The 19,045-nt window shown below is 37.9% G+C and overlaps 2 protein-coding genes across 2 annotated transcripts in view; one reads left to right on the plus strand and one right to left on the minus strand.

Moving 5' to 3' along the window:
- Positions 1–7,772: 7,772 nt before the first annotated feature.
- Positions 7,773–13,440, plus strand: chac2 (ChaC, cation transport regulator homolog 2 (E. coli)). The gene is made up of 3 exons (XM_078279676.1): positions 7,773–8,098; positions 9,948–9,983; positions 12,706–13,440. The coding sequence occupies exons 1-3, from the start codon at positions 7,964–7,966 to the stop codon at positions 13,099–13,101; spliced, it is 567 nt and encodes a 188-aa protein (XP_078135802.1). The 5' UTR covers positions 7,773–7,963; the 3' UTR covers positions 13,102–13,440.
- Positions 13,441–14,486: 1,046 nt separating this feature from the next.
- psme4b (proteasome activator subunit 4b) overlaps positions 14,487–19,045 on the minus strand; it is a 35,919-nt gene continuing 31,360 nt past the window's right edge. The window contains exons 45-47 of the mRNA XM_078279675.1: positions 18,652–18,790; positions 18,270–18,403; positions 14,487–16,038 (exon numbers count right to left, since the gene is read on the minus strand). Of these exons, the coding sequence (XP_078135801.1) occupies positions 15,904–16,038; positions 18,270–18,403; positions 18,652–18,790 (408 nt within the window). The 3' untranslated portion in view covers positions 14,487–15,903. The remainder of the gene's footprint in view (positions 16,039–18,269; positions 18,404–18,651; positions 18,791–19,045) is intronic.

The raw sequence follows: 19,045 nt of genomic DNA on the forward strand, positions 1-19,045 counted from the left end.
AAACGCTTCAGATGTAAAGTTATTCGCTGTCAAAGTGACGTCAAAATGAATGGCAGTCAATGGAATGCTAATGTCGGGTGATCGCTTTGTAGCATCAAAATGGCGCCATAGGAGATTCGAGCTCTGAAGCGAAGCTTACCCCCTTGAGACCAGTGAAGGAGAAGCACTTTTCCAGTGATGGCTGAGCGTTACTGCACAGCCTCCAACTGAGAGACGACGTAAATGTGACGTGAGCAACCTGTCTGAAAGTTGTAAGTCTTCTGGTAGCTGTGCCAAGTGAAATCTCAATCATTCCGAATCTTGCAGAGACGGAGAGCATAGGTATATTTAAGGAGATAACATAGGCACAGGCTAATTATTGCTAACTAACATGCTAGTTAACATTAGTAATTAAACTTAAACAGCTAATGTAACTGCCTGCCTGCAAGCTTCTCCTGTACTATACGGTAATTCCTCTGCTATGCGACAGTAAGTTGTGTGGTTATGACACAATCGTTAGCCTATTTTTATAAAAACGTCTACTACGGAGCCATAACGTGAGATACAAGGTAATGGAGCCTTTTATACATTGTCGTGTTTCTTTAGAAATAAACAATGGACAAAAAAGATGTAAAGTTATTTGCTGTCAAAGTGGCGCCAAAATGAATGGCAGTCAATGGAATGCTAACGTCAGGTGATCGTTTGGTACCATCAACATGGCGCCATAGGAGGTTTGAGTTCTGAAGTGAAGCTTACCCCCTTGCCGCCGACCCACAACAACTCTGTTTTTCTAGCAAACAAAGGCACCTGCGCAGTAGCTCGAACATAGAACTAGAGTAAATTAGATCTGTAACAACGCTCATAGTTGAATACAATGTACGTCAACATCAAATAACTATAATAATATAGAAACTTAAACATAAGCAAATACAAAAAAACTCAAAATGACCTTTAGTTAGCTTTGGTTCTTACACTGCTATACCCCTTTTTAAATGGGCTATGATGTAACTTCACACATTTTCAAATGTATAAAGATGATACATCTGAGTGAGCTTCCATAAATTCTGAGCTGCATCCTTTCTTTCCTTTCCATTGCTTTTTCAATGTCATGGCATTCTGATCATGAATATGCTCTGCTTTATAGTGTTATCAGTAGTACACTGATACATAAACATAATCACATAATCTATTCTCTTAGACCTATAGTTCAGAAAAAGTAGAAAATAAAATGGCAAGGCTGAGGCAGAGAGAGAAGAACATAAAGACCTTGAGTTGCATCTGTAAAAAGTCTAAAAGCAGTATGTAAGGATGAAAAACGTCTTCATGGACAAATTATATTTTGGTTCTAAATAGAAGTTGGTGGATCAAAGTAATTTTAATTCAACTTAATGGGGGGAATGGATGTCCTAACTAACTAACTAATGTTGTGCCAATACATCCAGTGGTGACCATAGAAGAAAGGTCAGAGGACTATAATCAAAGTCATGATAATTTATCCTCTAGGAACTATAAATATAATGCACACATTTTCATGGCATTTCAAGCATTCACCAAACATTGGAAAGAAAAATAAATAACTTTCAGGGAATATATTGCAAGTGTCCAGAGCCAAATGTCCAGTCTCCAGCCAGAGTGACAGACTCCCTTTCATCACATAAAATCAGTCCTCTTCACCTGCCAAACTAAACATATTCTCTGACAGCACAACTTTTCTTCGTCAGCTTCACACTGTTCTGTGCTTCTAAATTCAACACATCGTTAAGATCAGAAAAATAATAAAATGGAAGAAAGAAAGAAAACTTGTATAAATCCCCAGTCTCTTACACCTCTTCATCTCAGTTCTCCTCCCCCACTTCAGTTCTCAGTACAGACTCCAGCAGCTTTATGCTGGGTCTTCTCCAGCAATTATCTGGTTGGTTCCACTCTGACGCAACTCACAATCCACTCATCGTCTTCTTCGTCATCAGCTCCTGCTTCTTCTGTAAAAGCGAAACTCCCTCTCTGACATCAACTCCTACTTATCTCCAGGATGGGAATCAGCTCCAGCTTTGCTCAAAATTTTTCTCTGGCACTGGCTCAATGTCGGCTCCATCTCCTCCGTGGCTCTTCAGCCAGATCGGCGCCAACACCGGCTCTGCCCTAATATGGCTATGGGTTCACTTTGGCCAGCCACTGTTTAGCCAGCTGTCCACCATTTATGGCTTTGACTCATCTCTGCTCTTGAACCTCCATCTCAAGCCGGTTCTATTTGCAATCCAAAAATTATGCCAGCATAGCAGCCAGACTTTATTTTCTACCCAAAGTTCTGCCTGAATATTCAACATTAATGCAGCCTATTCCAGGGTCACTTTTAAGCCATGCTAGTAGCGTGGCTCTATGTATGGCAATGTCAGCCTGGTAGTTGGTAGGCCCACCACTTTGGTATGGACTAAAATATCTCAACAACTATCAAATGGATGAAGATTTTACCATTAATGGGTTCCAGACAATGTATCCTAATGACTTTGGTGACCCACCTGACCTTTTCTGTAGTGCCACAACAAGACATTTTAAGCCTCCCTGAAAAGTTTTGACAACTATTGGATGGATTGGCATGAAATTTGGTAAAAATACCCATGGTGCCCAGAGGATGAGTCCTAATGATTTGATCGGTGTGATCGGTGATCCCTTAGCATTTCCTCGAACACCACCATGAGGTTCAAATTTGTGGTTTAGAGTGAACTGTCTCATCCAACTGGATTGCCATGAAACTTGGTGCAGACATTCACATTCCCTAGTGGATGAATTGTAAAAATGGTGACCCCTGACTTTTTCATCTAGCGCCACCATCATCAAAATATTAATTTGTCTAATACTTTGATTTCTGACTCTGAATACCTGCAAAACTAACAACATTCCCACTAGCCTCAGCTGTGCTTTGTGTTTAGTGTTTATTACCATTATGTCAGCTGGCTAACATGCACATGGTTAACATTATACATGCTTTACATCAGCATTTTAGCATTGTCATTGTGGTTATGTTAGCATGGTGACCTTGTTCTTCCCAAAGTTAACAGCAATGCTAAATATGTTAGTGTCTTCACCAAGCCCTCATAGAATACTACTAAGAGGATTGCTTGAGGATTGTCATCAATTCAAATCTAAAGCATTGACTTCATCTGACGTTATGGCAACTGAATGTCAAGGATTTAGACAAAGAAGGGAGCAAAGTAATTTACCCACTCTATGTTCTGAGCATAGCAGAAACCATAAAAATATAGTATAAAAATGTATCCAGGGTTTTTTACTCACTGGTTTTACCAATGGCAAAGTTGTACCAACCCAGATCTGTGTCATAACTTCTGCTTTTTCTTTTTCTCTGCAGTCATGTTACTTTTTAAGATTAAAGATTGACATGTTTACATCCCACACATCCTGGAGTCTACCACCTATTCTGCTATAGATCAATTAAAATGGACAGTCCTGCAGCCAAGAAAACCAAGTCCCTTCTGATCAGGCTTCTATTACACTTCATGTTTCTCACTCAATCATGCTGATAAAGTTATAAACTTTGGATAAGCCTGAGGAAGCTTTAGAGTATTAGTTTTCATTGCAGCTACTGGACTTAAGCCTTATTTATACCAATTTTTGGGGGAAATATCTCAAATCCCTTCAGTGATGTCAGTTCCAAGTGAGGAATATACTGTATATTTGTAGTTACTCACCACATGCAGGAGGAATAAAAATATAAATTGGATGATTGGGGGAAAAAAGTTCAAAGGTTACAATGACCCCAATTTCATTTATCTAACTTAGCAACGGCATTGCTGTAAGAGGTTTTACTATTTGATATCAGTCAATGAGGAAAAGTAGCCTGTGGTTCATTATTATTAAACAAGTTAAGATCAGCAATAATCTAATTTAGGTGAAAAATGCCTCCTTTTTTAAGAGAATGAATAACAGGGAGATTGCTCTCTTCTTAGTGGTGCAAAAAATAATATAGGCTAGAAGAGTCCACATGGCCTTTAGGTCTTTCATTTTATTTTCACCATCTGAGTCAAAAGACATTTCCCAAGACAAGTGATGGCTTTTGTCTTGAGAGGCTTTTTTCGTCAGAAACTTCAACTTTATAATCAAATTCTGAAAATATGTATTAACAGAAGCCTCTATCATTACATGGACTCCAAACGTTTGGCTTTTGTTGCTGCTAAGACAAAGGAGAACACAGCATTTATCATCAATGAAACCTTCAATTTTATTCCGTCATTTCTATTGTTACATCTTGTTTGAAGACTGAGGGAGAATATCAGTCATGCCAATGTGAACATGATTCACATTCTATTATTCTAATTAGGCAATGCTGCTGGTCCAACATTTTTACAAATTAGGTTTTTGCCATCTCATTGTAAAAACAGAGTCAAAATAGATAATATTGACTTGCTAATAATGACTGTCTTATCTTACAGTCCTTAACATTATTAGTTGTTATACCCAGAATAGAATCACATTCTCAGGCAAGTGCAACAGTGGTGATAGATGTGACTGCATTCACTACGCCTGTATGTGAGCCTGTGAGAGAAATCTCAGGAGTCATATGAGCAGTTCAGGATCAAACAGTCTGAGGCCTCAGAGCCTCAAAATGGCCCACTCAACTCGGCTCTCTACATATAGTGGACTTTTATGGCTCGGCTGACCAATTCCTCACTATGGCGGCTGAGATGGAGTCAGAGGTTCAAGAGGTTTTTTGTGCGCAACCACTGCTGCTAGAGTGAGTCAGTAGGTAGGAGACCTTTGGATGGGTTTTGTAGACCTCAAACGCTGCAGGAGAACAACTTAATATTGGAGGTTAGTTAGATGATCTTGTAGGTGGTTGGTGGAAAAAATAAATTCTTCTAACTGAAGAAATCTCTTATAAGAGCTCAACCAGAGAGGAATGAGCAGGTTACGGAGCTAAAGACCATGTAGACTTTTTAGAAAACTGTTTCCAAATACTGTGCAGTTCTGATCATGTCAAATAAACTGACTTGTAAGTGTAAAAATGGTGGAGTGCCCCTTTACATGCAAGAAATATCAGATGAGATGTTTGGGGTAAAATGCAGACTTTCCTAAATGAAAAGAAGCTATAACGACTAAAGTAAAAAAAGAAAACGTGGAGTAAGTCTCTTTCTTTGTCACCTCCCCAATGAATTAACAGAAGATGGAAGAAAACAAGAACGTTTAGCAACAACTCTGGAGATGAAGAAAGAACACTAAGAGAAGTGGAGCACAGTGGAAAGCGACTGAAAACTGAGATGTGCTTGTCAGAGAGAAAGAATGCCTGTGAGAATAAAACAAAGGTAATGTAACGCGTATGGAAAATGGGAGAAAAATGCTGATGGAGGAAGACACGAGGGCAAGGCCACATACCAGAACTGATTAAATTGTTTTTGCAATAATTACTTATTTGATATACTTTGATTATAGTGCTGATACAGTGTCTCGTTTGGTTACATCAGGAATGAGAGTGGATTACATTAGATTTAATTTGGTGTTTTGAAGTCATTTAATTGCATGGTCGATATTAGTACTGAAAGCTTCAGACTATAGTGTTTAAAAGACTCTCAACGTTTTTCCAGTAAATTCTCTTCACATCCATTCCTCTTGAGTTATCTTCATATTTACTGCAACATCTTTGTTTTCCATCTTCCAAACAAGCGATAACAAATTTGCCCAATTCATCTAGTAAAGGTACATACTGCATGTTTCTTCAACAAATAAAACATATTTCTCATCATGAAAACTGCTTCTTTTCCTAGATAAACAAACTGGCTGTACTGTAAAGGGGACTGTATATATTTCCCTAAATTTCTCTGTTGTTTGTCATCATAATAATTTCCCCTACAAAAGTGTCCCTGTCAAAGACAAATGCTGCACAAAAGAGTAAGCCCACCACAGTACATGTACATTTTGTAAGCTTTTGTTAAACCACAAATTAATGAGATTATGTGTACATGTAGTTTAAGATATTTGGAGCAGGATGTAAGTACACTTCTGTGTAGCTCTGTAGAGGTTTATAGTTAATATAACTATCATGCTCACAGCATTTGAAAACAGCTGTATTTACATGCTTTAAATTTCGAGAAGTGCTATGATATTTTTCTGTATACTTCACACACATTTACACCCATTCCCACCTGAGAGCTAACCTTCAGTAACCAGCTCCACTGCATCGGGTTTGGTTTTGGTGTTTGGAACAAGGGTATCTTTATAGCAGATGTTTTCCAGCCCAGCTGTGGATTTCAACTACAGATCTGCCTCTCCAAACTCAAGGCTGGTAATTCACGTAAAAGGTTTGCTGACCAGATTCTCTCAGAGGCAGAAGAATGAGCATGGCTCATGTTCATTGAGTTGACATTGCAGGCTAGACTGTGGCTGTCCACTTGGTTTTGGTTCCGAATCAGTGCTCACATGGCATACATGGGTAGCATGTTATTTGGGAGAACACACTATGAATACTGTATAGTATTACACTGTGGGTAATAGAAACTCAGCACCCCCTGGTGTCAGGACTGAAGCCCATATTCCCTGGGTTATTTGTCCCAGTTTATGTTTTAACACATGCATGCAGGTCCTTCATTCCAGCAGCAGTCAGACTCTTTAATATAACATCATAATGTAGCACTGCTAGCTGTTTCTGCAATATGAGCCATCACTGGACAATATTCTGCACTATGTGTATTGATTTATTTATCACTCTTTGTTACCTCCAACTGTGCAATATGTCATATCTATTCACCAGCACCTTACTCATCTGTATATCTGTGTTTATATACTGTCTGTTTATATAAGGGTGTTTATTGTGTAAACATGTCTTTTTTTATTACTATTATTATTATTATAACTGATTCAATTTTCTTGTTCATATACTTTATGTCTATATATTTATACATTTTTCTCCTATGTTTACTTAATGTGTATTTGTGTTATTCTGATGTGTGTACATTGTTTTTTCTTTTGAACTGTAACACAGGAATTTCCCCAGTGTGGGATTAATAAAGTATATCTTATCTTATCTTATCTTATCTTATAAGCACAAGTGGACATGTATTGAAAATAAATGGATGAGTGCATATGAAAGGTAGCCTATGAAGAACTAGGAACTTGGACACATTAGTCAATAGTTCAATCAGATCATAAAAAAAGAACGAATACTTATATAAACCTTTATTCAAGGTCACATCCACACGTATTTGTATGTGAATGCTTTCTTCAGAAATTGCTGTCTCTAGTTTTTTTTTTTTTCTTTATCAATATGTTACCATTACTTTAGCCTATATGTGGAAAACAACTTTTAGTGGCTGGCAAGAACATTTCTGGTTTGCCTGGTTTTAACAGAAACTTAAAGTTTTAAAACAACAATAACTAAAAACAATAGTTTACTGACAAACATAAAACAAATAGATAACATAAAAAAAAATACATTCTTTATATGGCTCTCTCTGTCATGGCAATTTGCTAACTTAAAAAAAAAACGTATTGTAGTTGAAAGGTTTGACGGTGGTTCTCTTTGTCCGGCCCATTTGCCTCAAATGACACATAAAAAAAACAGAATGTAATGGCAGAATGGCGATTTACCTTCGAAATAAAAGCGAACAGATCTTAAATACATGCCATAGTGATACGACATAGGGTGAAAAAACAAAACGCTATGAAAAAACAACATTGTATTGCAATACTGCAAAGAACCCCACTCAATGGTTAATGTTATCAAAAAATGTGCACTATGATCTGAAAATGGGCTTTATACTGAAAGTTGTTTAGCGGAAGTACGCGTGCTTACGTAATACAGATGATTTGAACATCTAGTCCTGGGACAGAGCTAAAAATGAGCGTGGTTATTACTGTTAAAACATCGCTGTTGCAGGTGTAGCTACAGTCCTAACACGTTGTCCGTTAAGGTTAGTTCTAATTGAACCGTCCTTTTTGTCGCCACGGTAACGGTTGGCTTAGCGTGTCTTATTACGGTATGTGGGTTTTCGGTTACGGGTCCCTTATATGGAAAGTGGATTTTCCTTATGAGGAAACAAGAGTAGGCTACATAAAAGGCTTCAGCCGTCGGTTTTGGCAGGGCAGTACCGACCACCGAGGAGTACCGGGTAAGGTGAGCATACGCTGTTCTTTTTGGGCTCTTTATAACGTTAACAGTCGCAATAACTGATGCAAGGTTGCCATGTGTGTGTGCTCAGTGTTACTTTGTAAGATGTCGTTATGCCAAAATCCGGGGAAAGCAGGATATGAAATGTAAACAAAAAAATATAATGGGATAAGTAACAAAAACTTTTAAAAAATTCTAGTTTTAAATTATTGTGTAAACACAGAAAGATCTGTCTGTTGACATTGTTAATTTACTTTAAAACACATCACATTTGGTCCTTAACCTTAACGTTAGCTAGCTGGCCATCAAAAAAACTATATCGTTATACAGTAGCTAATGCTACTACCTTAACTACTAAGCTACTGTATTAAAGAATAGGACGGAGAGAAATGTTAGGATGTTGCCATTTAGATTAGATCCACAAGTCATTATTTAGCTAGGCCTATCTCTTAAAAAGAGATAGTCAGTGTCTGGACCCATACAGTCTATGGTTAGATCTCATACAGCAGCTCATTGTGGTGTTATATATCATGTATCCCTTTAATTTATTATTATTTTTCATTATTATTAGGGGGATTTAAACTAAACATTAACGTTACAGGTTATTCATTACAGTTTATATGCTACCGTAGCTTGTATTATTTCCAAAACATTTCCATAAAACAACCATATTTTGTTTTGTTGACATTTGTATAGTATGTAGTAAATATAATTTTTATAAAATGACTTCTACATAATCCTACTTGGTTCCTTAAAGGGGTGATAGAATGATTATATAGGGTATTTCACACTGTTCCTTAAGGTCTCCTAATAGGATATGTAACATTGGTTTGGCTAAAAATGGCTCGAATGCTATTCTATAGGCCCTTAAATACCCTGTGAATATGGCTCTATTTGGAACAAGAGCTTTTCTTTCAAATATGGTATGCTCATGATTATTTAGATGAGCTGCACGCTGATTGGTTGAGCGAACCACATACACACACACATACATTGGAGACAAGACAGCAGGTCTCATATTTCAGACACTGCAACATTATACATTGTTTGTCCGCTATTTCGTTATTAAATTTGCTAATTGCAAATTTGGTAAGACGTGTCAGACTTCAGGAGCTCCACACAGTCTGACGAGAAAGCGGCAGCCTGCTGGGCTCCATTCCCAGGACAAAGACACTGTTTCTGGGTTACTGGACTACTGGGGCTCAGGGCTTCGCGGAGCTGGACAGCTGCCAGCTGCCGGCATAACTATCGTATATTTACAGTCTGAATTTGTCACGGCATGTATATCACAGCTACCCTAAGGTCTTACAAAGCTAACACTTTTGTCCAATTTCAATTTAAGGCATTTTTGTGAATTTGAGGGATCTCGTTAGGAGGAGCTGCTAGCTAGGCTATGTGTCCCATTCATTCCTATGGGAAAAGATCGCCGCTACACTTTCGGCATAACTATAGTTTACAGTTTGAATTTTGTCATGGCATGTATATCACAGCTACCCTAAGGTCTTTCAAAGCTTAGCTAACATTTTTGTCCGATTTCAATTTAATGCACTTTTGTGAATTTCAGAGGTCTCGTTAGGAGGAGGCAAGCTAGCTCTCATTGATAGAGCTCCCCAGCTGACTCGCGGACAAGAGGCGTTTATTTCCCCGATCGTTTGTTTAAATAACTCAACACACATATCCATTATAAGATTAACTGGAACCTGATTTGCAGAGGAAAGGGATGTCAATGGGATTTTGATGTTCTATGTATGTCCTATTTACCCACCAAACTGTCGTTATTCAACTATGACAAGGTAAAATCGGTTTTGCATTCTATCACCCCTTTAACATGCTTGTGCCTCTGTGTCCTTTACAGCCTGGCCGGGTGGTGACACTGGTGGAGGATCCTGAGGTAAGACATGCCCCTCCTTAATTTAAAGTGGCTATATAGTATGTAACTTTCAGTTTGTGTTGATTCTAGCAGCCGCTTTGGACAAAAACGGTAGTGTTTTTACCACACCTACACACATACAGTTGCGATGAATGTTTTGCTCAGACAGAAAATCATTCATTACAATAAAAGAATAAGTTACAGATGCATCGTTGCATTTCAAGTGTTGCATACAGTAACTTAGCCTACTTTGGATGTCTCGTGAGCTAAACCGGGTATCAATGTCACTGTGTCACGAGCCAAAGCATTAAAAGATTGTTGTAGCAACCAACGTAATAATAACTTATTTATACCCACGGACGCTTTACACAAGTAACGTTACTGGGGGACAATGGAAAAGAAAATGGTAAGCCAACACAAACACGGAGTAAAAGAAATAAAACGTCCGCACTAAGGGGGACATAATTTAGTGTCGGCTACTGACGTACAATCACATCGCGCATTGTAAAGTTATTTTATGAATGAAATAGACATATAAAATACCTGAGGGCCAATTCGGGGACGTTTTTGAATCACTTACAAACAGTTCTCTTAATACATCCATGCTTAGCTACAATCCCATAATTGTCTCCATCTGTTGAAAGCACGACCGAGATTGGCTCAGATTTCGCCAGTCGTCTTTCCCTTTCTGTGATGGTCCTGCCCCACTATCAGCTATAACTACAGCCGATAACTTGTAAAATAACATTAAAATACAAGTAGGCCTATAGAGAGAAATCTCCTGCTTCCTTTTACCTGGCTCAAAAGGCTGGATACGCTAACACAGGCTTTTTGGTGTCTGACCCATCAGAATGTGTTCCTGTAGCGCCGTCTACCTGCCGCAAATCATTCTGTGACTGCGCGTGAAAAACCGAACCCAGGCAGACTAAAAACAATACAAAAATGGCGTTCTTTTCACTGTTAGTCTCGTTTGCTGTTACAGGTCATTCAAGATAATTGTATGAAAAATGACAGAGCTTCAGTTTTTATTATTACATTTTATTGTCACTTTAACCATACATTCCCGTTTTTGAAATTGCTTTGTTTAATTTTTCAATTAAAATAAAGCAATTTCCCCATGCATTTTTGTCTCTTTGAAGTCAGTTTTGTTTTCTTTGGGTCTCTCATATTGCAATTTTTTTTTTTTAAAAGGTCACATTATTTTTTGGGCATTTTAGGCCTTTATTTGACAGTACAGCTGAAGACATGAAAGGGGAGAGAGAGGGGGGAATGACATGCAGCAAAGGGCCAGAGGTCAGAGTCGAACCCGGGCCCGCTGCGTCGAGGAGTAAACCTCTATATATGGGCGCCCGCTCTACCAACTGAGCTATCTGGGTACCCAAAAGGTCACATATTCTTGAGGAAGGACACTTAAACCCCCCACCAAATACGCGCACCTAAGTCTTCCACAAAGCTAGGGAAAACACGGCAGTGCTTTACTATGGTTTAGGAAAGAAGATTGCATCTTATACAGTAGAAATAAAGGGAGGGATGACAGTGTATTGTATTCTCACCTTGGATGAGAGATGATTTGTTGCATCAAGAAAACTGTATTGAATAAATGTATTTTGAGGTGACTGATAAGTACCTTTTTAAATATTACTGATAATTTCAAAATCATCCTACTAAGTTACGTGTTGATCACAAACAGTGGTAGGACTGTAACTAAAGAATATTTTCATTATTAATTATTGTGCATATTCTTTTCTTGATTACTCAATTAAAAGCTTGGTCTATAAATTGTCATAAAAGTGTAAAAACAATGCTGAAATATGCTTCATAAAGTCCAAGTTGAACAGTCCAATACCAAAAGACATTAAGCTTACTATCATAGAAGCACAGTTTCACATTTGATCTGTCGTTCGACTAATCGCATCAGCTCTAGTTAACTTAAGTAAGATTTAAGTGCTTCTAGACTATTCTTTAAGTTCTTCATTCTGCATTCTTTCCTACAGATGCCAAGCTAGGGCTGGGTGATATGGAGAAAATCAAATATCACGATATTTTTTTACCAGCTACCGCGACGATATTGTAGTGTTGACTATTGGTGCTTTCACAAAATATTTACACAATGAGATTTTAGATAAATAATCATCAGTAATGTGGATATAATGACTAAGTGGGTAAAGGCAAATAATAGAACAGTTACAACAGTCTGGTAAGTTCAGAAAATGACATCACTTTACTGTCATGCAGCCTTTAAAACCAGGAAAACACAACACTTATGCCATATTCAGGGTTCATACGTTTTGAAAAAACCTGGAGAAGTTATGGAATTTGAAAAATGCAAATTCCAGGCCTGGAAAGGTTTTGGAAAAGTCATGGAATTTTTTGTTAACGGAGCATAATAATATGTGATTAATAAATGTATTTTCACGTCGTCTTAACCTCAACGTTCTATTCGGGGCTCAATATTACGAATCCCACTAAGAACCACATAAATTGTCATTCATTTTATTATTAAACCTCTGAGGGTAAACTTTAACACAGATTTTTATTCTTATTTTATAATGTTGACTGGCATTTTCAGGAACACAGTCATGGAAATTTGCCAAAAAGTCATGGAAAAGTATTGGTTAAAATGCGTATGAACCCTGCATATTACGATATCCAAAATCTAAGACGATATCTAGTCTCATATCACGATATCGATATAATATCGATATATTGCCCAGCTCTACCTCTTGTTCTTCTTTCACTCCAGGGATGCGTTTGGGGTGTTGCCTACAAGCTGCCGACAGGCCGAGAGAAGGAAGTGAAGAGTTACCTGGACTACAGAGAAAAAGGTGGTTATGAGGTCATCACTGTGACCTTTCACCCCCGTCCACCACTCTCTCCCCCGCCCAGCGAGATGCTGCTCTACATCGGCTCTCAGGACAATCCAGACTACCTCGGCCCCGCCTCACTGGAGGACATAGCCAACCAGATCATCAACTCTACCGGTCCAAGCGGGCAAAACACTGAGTACCTGTTTCAGCTGGCTGACGCTGTGAGAACAATTTTGCCTGAGGACTCAGACACACACCTGTTTTCTCTAGAAACTTTAGTGAGAGAGAGACTACACAATGGGCAGAAACACTTAAACACTCAAACAAGTTGATTGTGTTTAGATAATAAATAAGACTTAAATAATGTATACCAGGCTGGATTTGTTAAATAATATCAGGTTTAAGATATACATGGGGCCAATAAGGATAGTTGTCAGGTACAGAAAATATGTTGACAAAGTCCGTTTTTAGTGTGACACTACAATACTGTAAATGTCACCATTTTGTCTCATGCAAAACAACACTTGAAAGCTGCCTAAAAATAAGGGTGATCACAAAATACGCTTTGGATAAACTCTTCAATTCACACCTTGTACAATATAAAACAGAGCAAGCGATGAATGTTTTGAATTAATAAATATATTCTGAGTGAATAAATCTACATTCACATATACATTTGGTCTGTTTCTATTAATGTTTAAATATCATGTGATGTATGCGTGTACTGCTGGCTGCAATATAGTGCTGACGTAACATTTCCAGTAGGTTTATTTTGTTAAAAAAGTGGAAACCAGAGCAGTATTATTTCAGTACATTACATTTAAGTACATGATTTTTTTGGTGCACTCAAAGCCCCTGAAAAGAGTAAAGAAAAACAACACAGACTGAAATAAACGAATCTGATGGAACCATCATTTGATTACCTCACCTTCAAATTTAGATTATTGAAATAATATTTAAAAAAGAAAACCAGGTCAGCCAGACAACCTGTGATACTGTTTCTAATCTCCAAAACAAAAACTGAATATTAGGTTTGGGAAAATCATCAGTCATGCACAAATACGTTTTTTTAAGAAGACATTAACAGGACTCTTTCCAAAGTTATTCTCTCTACCAGGTAATCCTGCCTTGGTAAATGTCCTTGATCTCTTCTTTTGATATGTTAACCAAGTTTCAGGGCAGGTATCATCACCATACTACTGTAATCACACTATCACAAAGTGTACAGCCACGCAAGAACACATTTATTCCAGATTGTACAAAAGCTATACTCATTCTGCCAGCATACGTCTCAGCACAGTGAACATATCAAAGTCAAAAGCACTGCATCAGAAAAAAATCAACGTGCAGAATAGAAATAGTGACAACTCTATTTGTGATCCTGTCTTTCTTAAACACACACACACACACACACACACACACACACACACACACACACACACACACTTGAAACCTGTTACCAGTGTAAATTGGCTGTGGTTTGTAGCAGCATCTGTATAACCGAACTAAAAACTATCCGTGCAGAAAGAAACATCTATGTTTGATCTCTGTCTCTGTTCAGAACATAATCTGCTGTGGGCATCTATGTGATATGGATGTACACAGAAAAATATATTACATGATCCGTCGACCCCGCACAGCATGCCACACTCATTCTTCCTCTCTAAAATAAAATACATCTGTTTATAAACGATGCAATGCATTTATTGAACAGAAAACAGTAAATTCTCAGTGTTGAGCTATTGTATAATACAACTCAGTTGGTTGTTCAGGAATATGATAAAATGATATTACAGCATGTTATACATTAATATATGTTTGTGTTATACACATTTTTATAATTTACATCATTTCTATCAATATTAAAGACCTCATATTATGCTCATTTTGAAGTTCATACTTGTATTTAGAGGTTGTACCAGATGAGGTTTACATGGTTTAATTTGCACCGAGTGAGGCATCTCACTTCTATCCCATTGTTGTTGGGAGTCGCACATGCGCAGTACCTAGGTAAGGACTACTAGCCAGTCAGAAGCAGAGTAGGCAAGCAAGCTAGTGTGATCCAAACAAACCTGTGAGTCTGATCCCAAAACACAGGCAGAACAACACAAACCAGCTTCGCAACCTAGACTGGAGCAAGATGTTTTAGAGTGGTAAGTTATTTAAATGTTAACAAATTAATCTTTCATACGTAACGTTTTAATTCTGCACTGTCTCCTGGACATCGCGGTTTGAGGGCGTGCCACACTAGCAGCTAGGCAAGCAATATAACGTGTGTTACAAAGTGACGCAAAATGACGCACATTTGTCACGGAAGTAAAGGCTGGACTACAATAGAGCTGTTTGGAGCAGTTTGTGAACAGTGTTTTCTGTTGGAGATGGTAAGTCTCTTTGGGGTGGACTTTGGGCTTTTTCACTTTGTAAACCTATTACATGCACAAAAAAGATATATAACATAATAAAGGAAAGGGAAAAAGCCAAAAAGCATAATATGAGAACTTTAAGTAATACATATACAGTATTAGAAGCATGACATTGCATGATTAGTGTTGGGTCACATTACAACTGTAGAAACCATTAGATAGTGTAGATACTATAGCATTTGAAGTATTTGATTATATTAATGTTTACATTTTATATATATACACACATTTACATTAATTCTACATATTTATATCATGTTTTTCTTGTATTTAGTAAATGAACGGTTCCAACTTGTTATGGACAGTTCCAACTTGTTATGTATTTTAAAATCTTTTACAAGTTAAAAGTGAAACACTGTAATAAGAAATAGTGATCTGAAAATATACAGAGGTTTCTGGTAGATGTGGGCAAATCAGTGGTTGAATATATTAAACAATAAAAAAAGCTACCCTAAAGATTATCTCTAAAGTAAAATGGCCACCTTTGGGGCTGTTGAGCTGCTTGGCGAGACAAAATAAACACACCAAGTAAGTTAAATATTTGAAACCGTTTTGCCTAGGACTGCTTTTCTGCTGGGTTTACTGGGGTTACTGAAGGCCAACATTGGCACGTGAAAAAATATCAGACATTATTTTAACACAGACAATCCCAACACTGTTAAAAGGTGTAGTTAGTCAGTCTGTAGAGGACCTGGCAAGGCAGCTGGCTGTCTATGCGTAGTAACAGGGTGACACCAGCAGGTCTGTGAGCACGAGCAGCTGGTCGTCAGTGAAGCACTGCCGATGCTCCTGCCAGTTATCGTGGTGAGTACGCCTGAACTCCGACAGGGTCTTCTTCACCGTCATCTTGGGACAACACACATGATCATCATTACTGACGCATAGGCTTACAAGACACCACAAATTGGTGTAAGCCAGATCCAGAATGCAAAAGCACACATTTTTAAAACAATACTGAAAAACAGTGGTGTAATGTAATAAATACATCACACCATACACATACAAGCACTGTACTTAAGAATATTCTTTTACTTTACTTAGTTCTTGTACCCTACTTAAGTATTACCATTATACGCTACTTTATACTTAACTACATTTCAGAGGTAAACATTGCACTTTTTATTCCACTACATTTGTTTGACAACAGTAAGTACTTTGTATATTAAGATCAACATTTGTTGCATTGTTATTGACGAAAGTACTAAACCGTTTTTAAAGTAGTTAAAATCAGCCTCACCTCAACAGTTAAATGCCACTTACACATTAAAGCATAAGAAATAATGATCTAATACTATTATATATGATAATAAAACACAGAGGGGCATTTTCTGTATAATGGGTACTTGATACTTTAACTACATTTTGTTTGTAATACTTCTGTATTTTAGTACAGTTATGAAAGTAGGACTTTTACTCGTAACAGTATTTTTACATTGTGGTAATACTACCTTTACTGTAGTTACACATTTCTTTTACCAAATTCCTAAATCAAAAACAAAAACCTTTAATATACAGTATGATCCTGGAGAAATCAGAGTAAATACTAATTAAATAGTCCCATCTTGCCTTCTTTTTCAGGCTTTTGAGACAAAGTTAGCAAATTTAAACAGCGAATCCAATTTGTGACGGCTTGAATATTTCATCGTTAACTCATAAATCAACGTTGAGTTATTAAATTATGCGTACAGTGCAGAATAAAAAAAAAAGGAAATCACATAATCTGTTTCCCTCCTAAATACTTTTGAATCTGCCAACATCAATAGCCAGCAGAAGAATACCAGTTCCCAATTGTTCAACTACAGATCTTTGGCTTCTAGATAAGTGAGATGTAACATAGGATTTGCGGCCATACTCCTATTTAGTAACTTACTTAATTTTGGATTTGACAAGATATTTTCAATTCATTTTTATACTAAACTTAAATAAAAGCTTACTTTGAAGACCGTTAACATTATAACCCAAATTATTCCTGTATATACCCACAGTATATCAGACTCCTCAAAGATTGAGTAGCCCATGAAACCATAATATTCCATCACTGGAGTAAAAATATACATTTTAAAGTGGTGTGTTTGCTTCTCCAAATGAGGACATTTTACATTAAATGGAGGATGTAAAGAGTTCTTTCTGTTACTTCATTTGTTATTCAGGGGTGGAAAAAGTAGCTGATAACAGCCTTTGATAACAGCCACTATCAGTTCTTACAATGAGAGCTACCGTCACGTTTAACAGCAGAACTAGCTGATTATGACTTGCAAAGTAAATAGTTCCTGTTTTAAGCACTGCCTCTTGCTGATCTGGAGACACACAATGTAAAATGCAGTGTAGAATCCAACAGCAGCTGACAATTCAGCATTTGTTTACATTAATTAAAAACTAATGAGTTATAATAATAATAACATTGATGTTGAAATGACATGACACCACATAGAAATTATTTAAAGTGAAACAAGTTTGGGGTGAAAAGTTAGTGTGGTTAAATAAGGACACAAAAACAGGGAATTAAACTGATGATCAGTACAACCAAGGATGTATTCATGACTTAAACATCAAGTACACTCATTCATGGCCTTCAAACAGAAAAGATGAGATTATATTTTAAGGAAGCAAGGAAGGAAAGAGGTGCCTGTGGCTTGACAACCAAAACTGATTTTGACTACAGATTAGTCAGTCAGCCTGAAGTAATGAAGATATTATATCCTTATTATTCTGCACACAATCTGCTACGTCTACCATTTTTAAATATAATATGTACAACTATTCTTTTCAGACACTTGTAACAGACTAGGTAATTCATCTACTCGCAAATATATTCTTTAACTGTATTCCATTGTATATTCTTTCTTGTCTCTTTCACTTAGCAACAGGAAAAGCAGTAAATTATCATCATCATTGGCTCCCCATCACCGTAATGTATTATTTAAACTGTGCTACGGATTACATTGTATGTCTTCTTCATGCCTGAAGTAAGGCCAAAGACACAATTTTCTCCTCAATTGGACAATGAAATTGTATTCTTTCAGCTCACACTGTGTTGAGCTAGATGTTTGTATGTGACTGTGTGGGTGTGTGTGTACCTCTATAGGCTGTGGGTCGTTGAGATGGTCGCTCAGATCCATCAGTATCTGAGGCATCCAGTCTGGGACATCGTAGGGGCTCGACAGGATGCACGCACTGAAGCCGAGCACTCCAGCATGCCGCCGCACTAAGTCTGTGAACACACACACACACACACACACACACACACACACACACACACACACACACAGGGAGTTAAAATGAGCCTCTTAGAATTTCAAGGTTCACAATTCCCCTGGGATAAGAAAGGGTAATAGGGCAAGTATTACTGTGATTGCCTCACTGTGTGATTGTGACATGCACGTAAGTGTGTGTGTGTGTGTGTGTGTGTGTGTGTGTGTGTGTGTGTGTGTGTGTGTGTGTGTGTGTGTGTGTGTGTACCTGTGGAGGCCAGCTCTCCTCTGGCCTTGGGGAGGTAAGTCTGACTCAGCGTCTGGAGCTGTGTCTGCAGACTGGGGTCCAGAGGGAAGAACTGACACTGCAGTAAACCACTGAGGGTGGTGCCTGCCATGTCCCTCACCTACAGGGAGAAGGAGGAAGGGTGTGGGGGTGGGGGGAATAGAGGGAGGGACAGCAAGGAGAGAAAAAGAAAAAACGAGACCTGTGAAGAACCGACAAAGAGAAGCGGAGAAAAGGACGAGGCAGTTTTAGGGCAAGAAACGCATACACAATTTATTAAAAGAGTGCACGGAGATCGAGGGAAAGCGAGGTACACGGGACAGAGATGAATAGAGGAGGAGGAGCAAAAATAGGAGAAGAAGGGATAGATGCTGAG

Source organism: Sander vitreus, chromosome 21 (assembly GCF_031162955.1).
Source record: "Sander vitreus isolate 19-12246 chromosome 21, sanVit1, whole genome shotgun sequence".
NCBI classification, from domain to species: Eukaryota; Metazoa; Chordata; class Actinopteri; order Perciformes; family Percidae; genus Sander; species Sander vitreus.